Source organism: Bos grunniens, chromosome 1 (assembly GCF_055505025.1).
Source record: "Bos grunniens cultivar Pamir isolate PY7600 chromosome 1, Bosgru_T2T1.0, whole genome shotgun sequence".
Lineage (NCBI taxonomy): Eukaryota > Metazoa > Chordata > Mammalia > Artiodactyla > Bovidae > Bos > Bos grunniens.
This window is the reverse complement of record NC_141165.1, coordinates 5,054,948-5,069,054: the sequence shown is the minus strand read 5'-3', so window position 1 is coordinate 5,069,054 and position 14,107 is coordinate 5,054,948. Positions and strand designations below refer to the sequence as shown.

Sequence of the window (14,107 nt, the reverse complement as noted above, 5' to 3'; positions counted from 1 at the left end):
CGACTCCCCACTGCCACCTGAGACTCAGTTTACCCAACTGCACCACACGGGATTTGGCCCAAACCCCCTCCAGAGTGCTTTTTCATCCATGGTGAACCTCAGCATCACCACTGTCTGGGCCATCTGGGTCTCACTCACTAGACCAGCCCATCCTCAGGGCGCTAGAGACGGCTTCCTCTGTTTCTGCCTCCTTGTTTTGCATCAAGCGGCATGGGAAAGAAGTGACCAAACTTTCTACCTTTGCAGGTTAGGGAAATTGTAGGTGCAGCCACACGCTAGCTGCAGCTGCTGGCGCTCAGCCTGCTCCGCCCGCCCCTCTGCGGCTCCCCTGCGTGGTGGAACATGCACTCACAGGAGCCAAGGCGCAGAGAGCAGAAGGCACACGTTCACAGCATCCCTAGGGCTTCTGACCATGAGTCGGAAGGCTCAGCGACAGCCCCGTTCTCAGCCCGCCTGCCTGCCGACTGCCTGCTTTCCCCTGATGCACAGATTCCAGACCAGACTGCACCCCTCAGTTTGGCTTCAACCCCACTCACACCACATGCGCCTTGAGACACAAATTCTGACCCTAGGTCTTGGAGGCGTTTGCACTTCTCTGAAAGACCATGTTAAAGTTGTGGGGCGGCAGTGAGCCACAGAACCCGGCCTGGAGAGGGCTGGAGAACCTCTCTGCCGCCCATGCCTGGGTGGCCCGGGACCACAGAGCACCACGCTGCTTCAGAGCCAAGGGGGCAGCTGCCAGCCTGCCACCCAGGGTCACTGAAGGGGCACACAAGCGTGGGAGCCAAGATCGCACGAACTCCAACGTCAAACTCCTTTACACGGCAATTCCAACACCAGCAGAGGACTTGGAGATTTAAAGGCTGCTGGAAGTTCCCCAGAATAGCTTGGCTTTCCACGAGTCTTTTTTCCCAAAGCATCATGCAATACACACACACACACACACACACACACACACACACACAACTCACCCAAACAGCAAGCCGAGTAACAGAGCAGTCCTGAAACTGTGAGCAGATGAGCGAGGCTGAGGGGTGGGCCGGTCATCGCGGGCAGGGCCCAGGCACACTGGCAGCGGGCACCCTCTGGAGGCTGGCTGAGAGTTGTCACGCCCCCAGCGCTGCCAGCACCTGCCCTGCTGGGCATCTGGGGTGGGAGCTGGCCAATCCCTGCCTCTGCCCTGGAGGCCAGGGGTCTGGAGGCCAGTCCTGAGCTCCCGGGAACAGGAAGGGGGAGGCAGGGTTCTCGCCTCTCAGGAGGATGCCCTGGGCGGTGGGGGGCGGCTTGGGAGAGGAAGAGCATCCTGGGGAGCACCAGAGGAGGAGGTGGAGTTGGGAGCCCGGGATACTGACGCCCCTGTGGCAGAGAGGAGGCAGAGGGTCAGCCGTTGAACAGGCTGCTCTTGATTCTGGCAAGCCTGACAGGGCCGGCCTCACTGTCACCCCCACCATGAGGGGCTGGGGTGGGGCAGTCTGCCCGCCTCCACTCCAGGGAAGGTCTTTGGTCTTTGTTGCTTCACCATATCTGTGCCAAAGTGCTGGCAACAGAGCTAATCTTAATTTAAAAATATGTATATATTATGAAAGAGCTGACAGAGCAAACTTTTTCTAGATGAAGCTTTCCTGTAAAATGATTAAGTGATATATACCAGATACATGTGGAAACCTGACACTTGATAGGCACCCAGAGCACAAACACATGCACACACACACCCACACGCACACACAATATTCTAGATCACAGAGGCAGTAAGCACGGTTGCTTAAATCAGCCCAGTGAAGACCATGAACTACAGCAGGAGTTGGCAAATCTGTCTGGAAAGGGCCGGAGAGGAAGTGTTTTAGGCTCCATGGGCAGCCTCTGCTGCACTGCATCCCCGCCATCGTGCGTGAAAACAGCATAGACAACACGGGCAGCGGGCATGTGGCCATGCTGCGGTGAAATGTTATTTACAAAAGTAGGAGGCAAGCTGGACTTGGCTCCCAGGCTGTAGTTTGCCGACCACTGAGCTACACCCATCAAAAGAAAGGATACTTCTTGTGTTCGTCCATTCAGTCATCGAATGTTTCATTCATTCAGGAACACGCAGAGGGTGAGAGCCAAATGCCTGCCAGACACACCGACTGGACACAGTCCCCGCCCTCAGTACGTGTCATGAGCCTTCGTGGAAAGAGTCAAGGCCCTGGAGCCTTGACTGGGCTGGAGCCCTGCTTTTGCCTCTGTCTGAACTTAAGGAAGTTTTTATTCACTCTCTCAGAGCCTTAGCTTACTTCTCTGTTGAGAGGGTAGGAAGAAATGAACCTAGTTCATTTGTTGTGAGGATAAGAGCAAGGCTTGTGAAGTTCCTGTGGAATAGGGGCTCTTTTGTCGATATTTTCAGATAACTATGAAAATATGAGGTGGAAAATTAAAAGTGGCTGACATGGAGCTGGGTATCTAGAGGGATTTACAGGAGGAGGTGATGGATACCAGCTGGGTTAAGTGAGAAATCAAGGAAAGCTTCCTGGAAGAGGTGGCATTTGAGCTGAGCTTTGAAATTGGAGATCTGCTGGTAGCGTGATGGGAAGAGCTAGGGAGGAGAGGGCTCTCTTTGTCTCTGGGGCATTTCCCTCTGTCGGCAGAAACATCAGGAAATTCTGGACAGAGGGCACGCAGTCCTGAACCCCGGCCTGTGGCAGACAGGCCATCTACGTCCCCTTTACCCAGATTTCCTGGAGCTGGGTCATGTTACTGCAGCTCTTCAGTTTTTCAAACCTCATTTCAAACACCCTCAGAGACAGAAGTTTTGCCAGTTTAAGCACCCGAAGCACTTTTGCCATTCCATGTCAAACTTCTCCAAAGTTTTATACAAGGAAACCACTCAGCTATACGGTTTCATTATTGTCAAAACAAAGGTGACTGCCCAGAGGGTCTCGGAGGTCCTGTCCAGCCCTTCTGGTGTCCACGTCTCTGCTCCGGACCTAATGTCTCAGGCTTCCCGGGGTCTCTCTCTGTCTCTTTCCTGCCTCAGCCCCACTCCCTCCCTGTCTCCCCATCTCTCACACTTTGTCTCACTCTCTCTGTCTCTCCAGGCACTAACAGTTGAACTTCCTTGAGTCAAATGGCCTGGAGGTGTGCTCACTACCTGACTGCCCCTCAGTCAGGCGTGCCATCCTGGGATGAGGGTCCTGGTCTCCAGCCCCGGTGTGACAGTAACGTGGGGGATGGCTTTGGACAACTCCCTTCTGTGCTCGGGGTTGGTTTTCCCACGTGTAAAATGGAGTGAAACAGGAGGGAAGGGGAGCAGAGCACACCCTTAAAAGAATGGCATAGCCCGAGGACACGACATTCCATTTGATTAGAACCAAATGGGTCCAGGATTGCAGAAGATTTGACTTCCAGCAGACCTTGAGCCTCCGTACACGCTCATAACATATCTGAAAGCTAAGTGACTCACCTAGAGGCACCAAGACATTTCTGAGGCCAACCACCAAAGACCAAAAAGTGAAGTGAGTGGTGGCCCAATTCCTGGAAATCCTCACCCTTCCCTCGAAATAGGTGGAATAATCCTCCCACTCAGCAGCCTATGAAATTACCCAGCCCATGAAACGCCACTCTTTTTCTCTGAGTTGGCCCACGCCGTGGAGTGTGTTTCTGTCTAAATAGGTCTACTTCTTACCTATCACTTCGTCTCTCATTGAATTCTTTCTCTGACGAGAAAGAACCTGAGCTTCATTACGTGCTGAAACCAAGCATGCAATCTCAGCTGGAAAACAGTGTGGGTTCCGGCCAGGTTTGGGTCCTGGCCCATGGGTTTGAGGCCCAGTCTGTTTAGTGGTTTCAGGAGCATTGGACCAGAGGTGCTCTAAGCCCGTTCCAGCACCAGCTTCTCCCAGGGGAGGCAACTCCTGAGACACAAACAGCCCTCCATGAGAGCCCGCGGCCAGGGTGGAGGGCCACGTTCCTCCCCTCTCCCCTGGAAAGCAGTTCTTACCTTCAAGGCAGCCGGCCTGTGGCGCAGCCTTTCACCGGCCCAAGCACCAGCTCACCCAGCAGAGTTGCCTGCAAAATCTAATTCATAATAAAAGTTTCCAGGGCCTTCCTGCAGCTGGTGTCAGCAGGTGTCATCTTCACAGTCTTTTGTCTTAATTTCAGCTCTGGGATTTATCAGCCGGGCCAGAAGACCCTTCTGGAATACTGCCGCCCCGGGCACCAGGCCAGTGCGCCTGTCCCCACTGTGGCACGCACAGGCCTGCTTCCTGGTGAGCCCACCAAAGCGGGGTCTGCTTTGCGTCTCCCCATCCCCCACCCCGGCATGACTCCCACCCTTGCTGCCCAGAGAGACTGTGCAGCCTGGCTAACTCGGCGCCCTTCCCAAGGACCCAGGAGCCCAGAAGAGGCCGGAGGGCCTGGGTTCTCCCTTCTCACCACCTGACACGCTCACCTTGACCAAACTTTGGTCAGGCTCTGAACCAGGCCCCCACCCTCGGCTTCCTTGTCAGCCTGCTGAGTCCTGTTTTTGCAAGAATCCCCTAAGTCAGTTTTGAGAGACTCCCCACCCTTGACATTTTCTCACCCTTGACATCTGATCAAATTCCTCATCCCCCCCCCCATACCCCTTATATCTCATCACGTGGCCTGCCTTTGGCAAGAGTCCTCTTAAGTGGCTTTAGCTGGATCCCCTACCCTTGGGATCTCTCGGTAGTTTTTCACATCCCAACCTCCCAACCTGCTCTTCGACTACAAATCATCACATTAAACAATTTCTGTTTAATTCGGAATTGAACCCACTCTCCTCTCTTGGGCTTCCCTGGTGGGTCAGATGGTAAAGACTGCCTGCAATACAGGAGACCTGGGTTTGATCCTTGGGTTGGAAAGATCCCCTGGGGAAGGGAATGGCAACCCACCCCAATAGTCTTGGGATTCCCTGGGGGCTCAGCTGATAAAGAATCCACCTGCAATACAGAAGACCTGGGTTTGATCACTGGGTTGGAAAGATCCCCTGGAGAAGGGCATGGCAGCCCACTCCAGTATTCTTGGCTGGAGAATCCCATGGACAGAGGAGCCTGGAAGGCCACAGTCCACGAGGTTGCAAAGAGTTGGACACGACTGAGTGGCTAACACACTACTGCGTGCCAAGCCCTTGCTGTGCCACCAGGATGGAGAGACAGACATGCCCACAGCCTGGCCTCTGGGGGGTAAAGGGCTTTCATCTCCTCTGCTAGCTCCAACGGCTGGTGCTGATTTCCTGGAACGCTGTGTTAAGAAGGACTCTGAGGAAAGAGGGCCTCCCTGAGATGGGAGGAGGGAGCAGCATCTCGGCTGATGCCGGCTGGGCCTCATTTAGCAAGCTCTCCTCGTGGAACAGTAACTACACCAGAGTCAGCACGTCCCACTCTTTATGACACTGAGTCCCCAGGGGACAATCATCCCCGATTTACAAAGGAGGAGCCGGGTCACTTGGTCCAGCTAGAAGAGAAGGTGGTGGGGTGGGGGTGGGTCAGAGTTCAACAGGACTCTCATGCAGCCTTGGGAGAAGGTGGCCTCCTGGGGGTGGTCCCCAGCCCCTGGGGTGGCTCCCTGCCAGACCACCGTAACCCTCGCTGGCTCCTCTCTGCTCTCATGGTGCAGGTGGCTCCCCCTGCACCCTGACCTGGCCCTTCCCTGGGGGTGAGCTCTCAACCCCAAGCTGCTGACTTGACATTCCAGGACCTCCTCCGAGTTGGGGTGGAAAAGGCTGGTATTCCCCAGGAGGTGAGCTTCCCCTTCCATGGGACAGAGCTGTCCCTGAGAAGTGGCAGCAATGCCCAGTGCTCCCTCAGTGAGGGGCAGGTGGCCACGTGACTCTTCCTGCTGATGGCTCTGGTGATGCAAGGGCCGATACAGAGAGTGTCCGCATCCCTGAACGCCAGCGAGGAGGCCGGCCGCCTCCGACCAGAGCCTCCGGGCTCTTGGATAAGCAGGAAATAAATTTTCACCAGGCAAAGTCACTGAAATGCTGGCATTTGTCACAGCATATATCACTACCCTGAACTGGGGCCAGGTGCCACCCGGGGGAACATTCGTGACTCTGCAGCGCCCTTCCCTGGTCCCCACACACGCTGTGTACCCGTATCACCAGCTTCGTCTCTGAGGACGCACACAGCCTGATCTTGACAACATCGGTTGAATCCAGGTGCCTGACCCTGGAGACTTCTGGACGTTTGGTGACCAGCATGAAGTGCTGACCCCGCTCCACACCCCTACGCGCAGGGGAGAACCAGCAGGGAGCCTCAGAGAAATGCAGTGTGTCCTAGCCAGGCGGGCTTGGGGGCATTCACACCCAGTCCCTGGTGTCTCTAACCAAACCTCACGATCACTCATCTTCAGGTTCTAGTTTTCTGGTTGGTCAACATACACGAGCAGGCAATTCACCAATCAGTTGCCTCCCTGACTATCCCAGGCGCAGAGAGGGCACAGTCATGCATGCATTTACCTTCTCTGTGGAATAGTTTACTCTTCAAAGTGGGCAAGGGATCTGCAGCTCATTTTGAAATTCACCAAAACAAAAAATAAGATGGATAAATAGAGGATAAATAAATATCGCAAAATGATAACAGTCGCAGAATCTACGTAGTGGGTGTTATTTGTTTGCTAGGGTGGCCTCAGCAGAGCACCTGAGTGGCTGAAGCAACAGGTAATCACTTTTCACACTTTGGGAATCTAGATAGCGAAGACCAAGGGTCAGGTTTGGTTTCTCCTGTTTCTCTCCTTGGCTTCCAGACGGCTACCTTGCCCTGTGTTCTCTTGGGGCCTTCTTCCCCTTTTCAAACATCCCTGGTGTCTCTGTGTGTGTCCAGATCTCCTCTACTTAAAAGGACACCAGTCAGAGTGGACCGGAGCCATGCGTATGGCCTCGCTTAACCTTAATCACTTCTCTGAGTCACTCAGAGAATTGTAAAGTAACCTTAATCGCTCCAAATACAGTCACGTGCTGAGGAAAGGGGGGTTGGGACTCCAACAGACTCATCTCAGGGGAGGGCGAGATACAAGTCAGCCCGTGAGAGTAGGCATCCTGGTGTTCTCTGGACAGTTCTTTCCACTTTTTTTTTTTTTTTTTTTGGAATGTTGGGGATTTTCTACAATAAAAGTTTTAAAACACAGGGAGACAACAGAGAACCAAAGACACCTCTACAGGGTTAGGAGCGGAGTGGGCATCCAGTGCCCTCGCTGGCAACATCTGGGTGCTCAGGAGCCGCACTAGAGTTGCCTGGAGGAGCCCCGAGTCATTCACCAGGAGACCCTGAGCGAGTAACTGGTCCTCAGGAAGGACGTGAGATGACCATCCTCTTCTGCGCCCCACCCAGGTAAGGCTGCCCAACTTACAAGGATGAAGCAAAGTCACCTCATGGTGGTCACTGTTCCGTAGTAAGTCTCACACCAGAGGCCACGTCTGTGGTTGTACAGAAGTTTGAGGAGACACACCTATCTCTCTTCCCATCGCCCACAAGGGGACTTCTCTGGATCTTATCTAAAGGGAGGCATCTGCTTTTTCTGAGTTCCAGTTCTAATTTGACCAAATGGCATGTGGTAAATAGAGAGGAAGGAGGAGGCAGCGCTATTAGGAGGCAAGGGAACATCCAGAAACCTCCCCAAGGCGGGCTGTGCCTTGGCTCTGAATTTGATTAGAGAGGCGGGGATAAATCAGCAAGTCCTATTCTATCTCCTGCTTTGGCTTGACAGGGAGGCCATGTTTCTAGAGTGATTCGGGAGATCTGGCCACAGGTCGCAGGCGAAACCCTCCAGTCACATCGGGCCCAAAGGCTGGGTTGTTTCCCATTTGCTCCGGCAACTGGGGCTCAGTGGAAAGACCCTAGGTTTCCACCAGCTACGTTTCCAGGCCTTCATTCATCCACAGAGACATTTTAGCTCTAAGGACATTTATGATTCAAAATCATGTGGCTCACACAGCCCTTTCCCTAGAACCTCCCCCTCCCACCTCCACCGCCTCCAGGAATTGTTACCTAAGGGTCCACAGCAGGTGGGGAGGAGGGAACCAGGGACCCTGGGAGCCCCAGCTGCCTGTTGGTTACCCACTGGCACAGGCAACATTTCTACTCTTTGGTCTCGTGAGTCACTGAAATCCCTGGATTACAGAGCTCGGGGGACCTTGGCTTGACCTGCTTGAACTCAGTTGAACGATGGAGCTTCTCAACTGAGCAAGCTGGCAGAGAGAATCTTATAAGCAGCGTTGTAGTTACGTGGTTCTATCATTCTGGAAATTCCCTGAAATCTCAATTCCCTTCTGTAATTTGTGTTTAACAAATATTTCTTATTAAAGTTTTTTCTTTTTAATGCACACTATTTTTAAAAGTCTTTATTGAGTTTGTTACAATATTGTTTCTGTTTCATGTTTTCTTTTTCTTTTTTTGGCCTCAAGGCATGTAGGATCTAGATCCCTGACCAGGGATCAAACCCTGCCTTGGATGGTGGATTCTTGACTACCTGCTCTGCCAAGAAGTCCCTCTAGCAGAGTTTTAAAGACAGGAAAATCTCATCCTGTGCTCCAGGTGAGAGGTTCGCTTTTGTATGTGTATGTGGGATTTTCTTGAATTGTTTACAATAGGAAATACATTCATGTAATTCAAAATTCAGAAAGTATAAACGGCTATACTTGAAAACTCTCCTATCTGTCTCAGTTCCAATTGTTTACTTTCAATTAGTCTCCTGTGTCCTTTTCCATGAATATTTTATGCACAGTGGAGGAAATAGGTAGTGTCTCCCTCTCTTACTCAAAGGGTTACTTGTAATATAAGACTATATTTCTGATACTATCTCAGTTTCTTTTTTTTTTAACTTTCTCAGTTTCTTCACAGTATTTCTAATAGTATATTCCGTACTACTGTACCGGACAAAATGCATCCACATTCCTTTCTATGGCTTTGGAATAGTCCTTCATTTGGAAGAACCATAGTTTGTTCATCCTGCCCCATACTATCGTGCATTTGGGTGATTTGCAAACATCTGCTCATACAATGATACAATGAAATAACCTTCTGGATTTCCCTGGTGGTACAACGGATGAGACTGCCTGCCAATGCAAGGGACATGGGTTTGATCCCTGGTCAGGGAAGATTCCACATGCCCCGGAGCAGCCAAGCCACTGTCACAACGACAGACCCCAAGCTCTAGAGCTGCAACCACTGAAGCCAGCGTGCCTAGGGCCTGTGCTCTGCACCAAGAGAAGCCGTTGCAATGAGAAGCCCACGCACTGAAACTAGAGTAGCCTCTGCTTTACGTAGGAGAAAGCCCTCGTGCAACGGTGAAGACCCAGCACGCCAAAACAAATCAATCTTCTGCATGCATCTTTGTATCATTGGTAAGCATGTCCATTTGATGAATTTCTAGAATAGAATTGCTGACTCAAAGAGTGTGTGCGTTTGTAGTTCTTACACACGATGCCTAATTCATCGCCACAAAGTCCTCATCAAGCTACATTCCATCTCACAAGCAGAGAATGAGGATATCTGTTTCCACACACCCTCACCAACACACATGATGTCAGACCTTTGAACGTCATCCATCTGACTGATGAAAATTGACACTTCGGTGTGATTATAATTAGCATGTCTCTTGAACTGAATGGGGCTGGGGATACGTTCACATGTTTTAGAGCCATATGTATGTATTCCATTTTTCCATTAATTTGGTAGCCTTCTGTTATAAATTTTTTGAATACATAAAAAAGTAGCATTTTATGATCAGAGAAGGCAATGGCACCCCACTCCAGTACTCTCGCCTGGCAAATCCCATGGACGGAGGAGCCTAGTAGGCTGCAGTCCATGGGGTCGCTAAGAGTCAGACACGACTGAGCGACTTCATTTTCACTTTTCACTTTCATGCATTGGAGAAGGAAATAGTAACCCACTCCAGTGTTTTGCCTGGAGAATCCCAGGGATGGGGGAGACTGGTGGGCTGCCGTCTATGGGGTCACACAGAGTCAGACACGACTGAAGCGACTTAGCAGCAGCAGCAGCAGCACTTTATGATATGACTTGCAAATATTTCCTCCAGTTTGTTTTGGTCTTTTGATACTGCTTTTTGAATTGTTTTTCTCATACATAACTTTTTTCTTTTTATGTAGTATAATTGATTGCAGAAGCCTTTTTTATAGCTTCTGAGTCCTCCTCATTATAGGTCTTCTCCCAAATCTCCCAAGTTTTCGCCTAATAATTTTATGATTTCATATCTTATGCTATCAATCTTAATTCATTTGTGATTTATTCTGGTGTAAGATGTAAGTTTGTTTGCTTGCTTTCCCGGAGACATTTTATCTGTGACCTAATGCATTGGAGGTCATTAGGAAGGAAACAAAAGGGCATTGCAAGGAAACAAAACCCTTCCTTACTGAAGGTAGCCCACAGACGTCCGCTGTCACACCACCCGGGAACATGCACGGCTGGCCCAGGACTGGAACCCAGATCAGCCGCGTGCTTCCCTTCACTGCTCTGTTCACTCAAATGCCAACCACCTGTGTGCACCCCGGATCCTACCACCGTGACCCGCTTCACTTCTCATGGTTACTTCACTTGTGTTACTTTAATGTCATAAACAGACTATGGGCTTCTCATGTTAGTCTGTCTTGTGAATCTGCTTGTGACGCACCGCAGTCGTGTCCGACTCTTTGCAACCCCATGGACTATACAGTCCAGGGAATTTTCCAGGCCAGAACACTGGAGTGGGTAGCCTAGCCCTTCTCCAGTGGATCTTCCCAAACCAGGGATCGAACCCAGGTCTCCCACATTGCAGGCAGATTCTTTACCAACTGAGCCACAAGGCAAGCCTAAGAATACTGGAGTGAGTAGCCTATCGCTTCTCCAGCAGATTTTCCTGATCCAGGAATCGAACCAGGGTCTCCTGTATTGCAGGCAGCTTTACCAACTGGGGTATCAGGGAAGCCAACGTATAGGAGGAGGTACAATAAAAATTGGTCATTTGATTGATGGGAAGTGTATAAAAATCTGTATATATCAAGTAACAGTCATAATTTAATTTAGAAACAGATGCTATAATAATGATGACAATGATCTGAATCTATTCAAATGGATTTTCTTGTCTCATACAGGAAAAAAATAATAAGTGGCAGCAGATGAGTATGTGGCCCCAAAATCGAGCATCTCTGGCAAATCAGCGCACATTTACTGGCATTCCATTTGAAATTTTCATGTTTAATAATTTGTCTCTGATTTCCCTGGAGGTCCCATGCTGGCAGGCCTGATCGGTGACTTGGCATCGCTGTCCATTTGGAAGGGGGCAAGACTGTCATTCCAGATGCTGTGTGGACAGAGGGCCCAGTTCTCCCAACGTAGATGAACTAAATACAGAAAGTGACTTGTCTACCAGCTAGGGACTACATTGGGTCACACAACTTCCCAAAGGGGGGTCCCCTCGGGCCTGCAGTTTCCTGGGGGCCCCTAGAGTGCTCACCCTAGAGTGCTCACCCGGTCTAGGGAACTGAGAGCTTTCTTACTCACAGCTCAGGGGGGTGCCTCTAGGTGGACTCTGCCCATCAGCTCAGGACTCAGTAGCTAAGGCCTTACCCTCGCTGTGGGCCCGTGTTTCCAGGTCATGCCCTCCCAAGTTTCTTCCTTTGATCATCATTGCAACCCTGTGAATTATGCGATTCATGGGGTCGAAAAGAGTCAGACACGACTGAGCGACTGAACTGAACTGAACTGATGCCCCCTATTTCCAGGTGAGGGAAACTGAGGCTCTGACAGCCAACAGCCTGTGGAGTTGAGTGTCTGAGCCCAGAACTCCGGTTCCGTAGCCCACACTCTTGTGACGATCCCTGCTCAACCCAGGGTCTGATGGAGACTGAATGCTGAGACTGGACTCCAGTGCCAGGAGCAAATCCATCTTGCCACCAAATAAGAGCAGGTGGGAATAGGGCAGAAATGAAGCAACTCAGGAGGAGGCTAGTGGCCTGGATTCCAACTCTCTCGCTGCCATCTGGAATAACGGTTGCAACCAGTAACTGAGAGCTTAACTATGTTCCCCGTGGAGAAGGAAATGACAACCCACTCCAGCATTCTTGCCTGGAAAATCCCATGGATGGAGGAGCCTGGCAGACTACCGTTGATGGGGTTGGAAAGAGTCGGACACAACTGAGCGACTTTCACATACATACATACAGACATACATAACTATGTTCCAGGCGCAGTGCGAAGCTCTGTACCTACTACACTGCCATCTGATGAGGCAGGTACTCTCCCCCCGCACATTTTTCAATTACTGTTCATTGTGTGTTTGCTAGGTGCTGGACACAGTGCTATGCACGCTCAGCATACTCCGTTATTCCTTCATTGTGATGGCTCTAAGAGATCCAAGTACCTTTTTTGTTGTTGCAGCACCGCAGGGCATGTGGGATGTTAGTTCTCTGACCAGGGATTGAACCTGTGCCCCCTGCAATAGAAATGTGGAGCCCTAACCACTGAATCTCCAGGGAATTCCCAAGAGAAGGGAAATCAAATAAAGCAGAGATCACAATGATAAAGCAGGAAGAGAATGCTTTGAAAAATGAACAAAATGAAAGCTAGCCCCTGGACCACCAGGGAAGTCCCCCAGGTACCATTTTAACCTGTTTTACTCGTGCGGACACTGAGGCTCAGAGACGGTTAGCAACTTTCCCAAGGTCACAGAGCTGTTCTGAGTGGGTTGAAATGGAAACACACGTTCCTCTCATTCTGCTCAGTTCCTCTCATCATTTTTTCACAGTAAGAGCTGTGGTTCTCAATGAAGGGCAAAGGGTGGGGGAAGCTATTTTGCCCCTCTCCCAGGCGACCTTCTGCAACATCTGGAGACATTTTTGTTGTAACTGAGAAAGGTACTCTTGACTTCTAGAGGGCAGGAGCCAGAGGCAGTGCTTGATTCGTTTCCCAAGCTTGCCGTGACAAATTGCCACAAAAAATGGCTTCAGTTCAGTTCAGTCGCTCAGTCGTGTCCAACTCCTTGAGACCCCATGAATTGCAGCACGCCAGGCCTCCCTGTCCATCCCCAACTCCCGGAGTTCACTCAGACTCCTGTCCATCGAGTCAGTGATGCCATCCAGCCATCTCATCCTCTGTCGTCCCCTTCTCCTCCTGCCCCCAATCCCCCCCGGTATCAGAGTCTTTTCCAATGAGTCAACTCTTTGCATGAGGTGGCCAAAGTACTGGACTTTCAGCTTCAGCATCATTCCTTCCAAAGAACACCCAGGGCTGATCTCCTTTAGAATGGACTGGTTGGATCTCCTTGCAGTCCAAGGGACTCTCAAGAGTCTTCTCCAACACCGCAGTTCAAAAGCATCAACTCTTTGGCGCTCAGCTTTCTTCACAGTCCAACTCTCACATCCATACATGACCACAGGAAAAACCATAGCCTTGACTAGACAGACCTTTGTTGGCAAAGTAACATCTCTGCTTTTGAATATGCTATCTAGGTTGGTCATAACTTTCCTTCCAAGGAGTAAGCGTCTTTTAATTTCATGGCTGCAGTCACCATCTGCAGTGATTTTGGAGCCCAAAAAAATAAAGTCTGGCACTGTTTCCACTGTTTCCCCATCTATTTCCCATGAAGTGATGGGACCAGATGCCTTAAGACAACAGAAATTTGTTCTCTCAATTTTGAAAGCTAGAAGTTCAAAATCAAGGTGTTGCCAAGGCCATACTCCTTCTGAAGGTTCTAGGGAAGATGCTTTCCTAGCATCTCATGGCCCCCAGCAATCCTTGGCATTCCCTGCCCTTAGCTTTACCATTCCAGTCTCTTCCTGGATCTTCACGTGGCCTTCTTCCCTGGGTCTGGTGTGGCTTCTCCTCTTTGTACAAGGACAATAGTCGTTTGATTCAAGATCAACCCTAAATCCAAGATGACTTCATCTAAGATCTGTAACTAATTGCATCTGCAAAGATCTGTGTTTCAAACAAAGTCACATTCTGAGGTTCCAAATGGATATGAATGTTCAGGGATGCTTTTCAGCCACCACACTGTTAAGTACCCTTCAAGGACAACATCCCACAGCACATATTTATTTCAAAATATCACAGTGCTGAGGTTGGGAAATGCTGCTTCAGAGAGAGGCATTTCTTCTCTGGGAAATAGGCGAATGGTC

The 14,107-nt window shown here is 50.5% G+C and overlaps 1 protein-coding gene across 4 annotated transcripts in view; it reads right to left on the bottom strand.

The window, feature by feature from the left end:
- Nucleotides 1–14,107, bottom strand: part of COLQ (collagen like tail subunit of asymmetric acetylcholinesterase) — a 65,961-nt gene that overhangs the window by 41,208 nt on the left and 10,646 nt on the right. The window contains exon 1 of one of the 4 annotated variants that reach the window (XM_086416080.1): nt 972–1,413. The exons of 2 other annotated variants lie outside the window; for them this stretch is intronic. In XM_086416080.1, coding sequence (XP_086272206.1) covers nt 972–1,302 — 331 coding nt within the window. In that variant the 5' untranslated portion in view covers nt 1,303–1,413. Of the gene's footprint in view, nt 1–971; nt 1,414–14,107 lie in introns of those variants that run through there. One more of the 4 variants, XM_086416090.1, reaches the window with a different exon arrangement.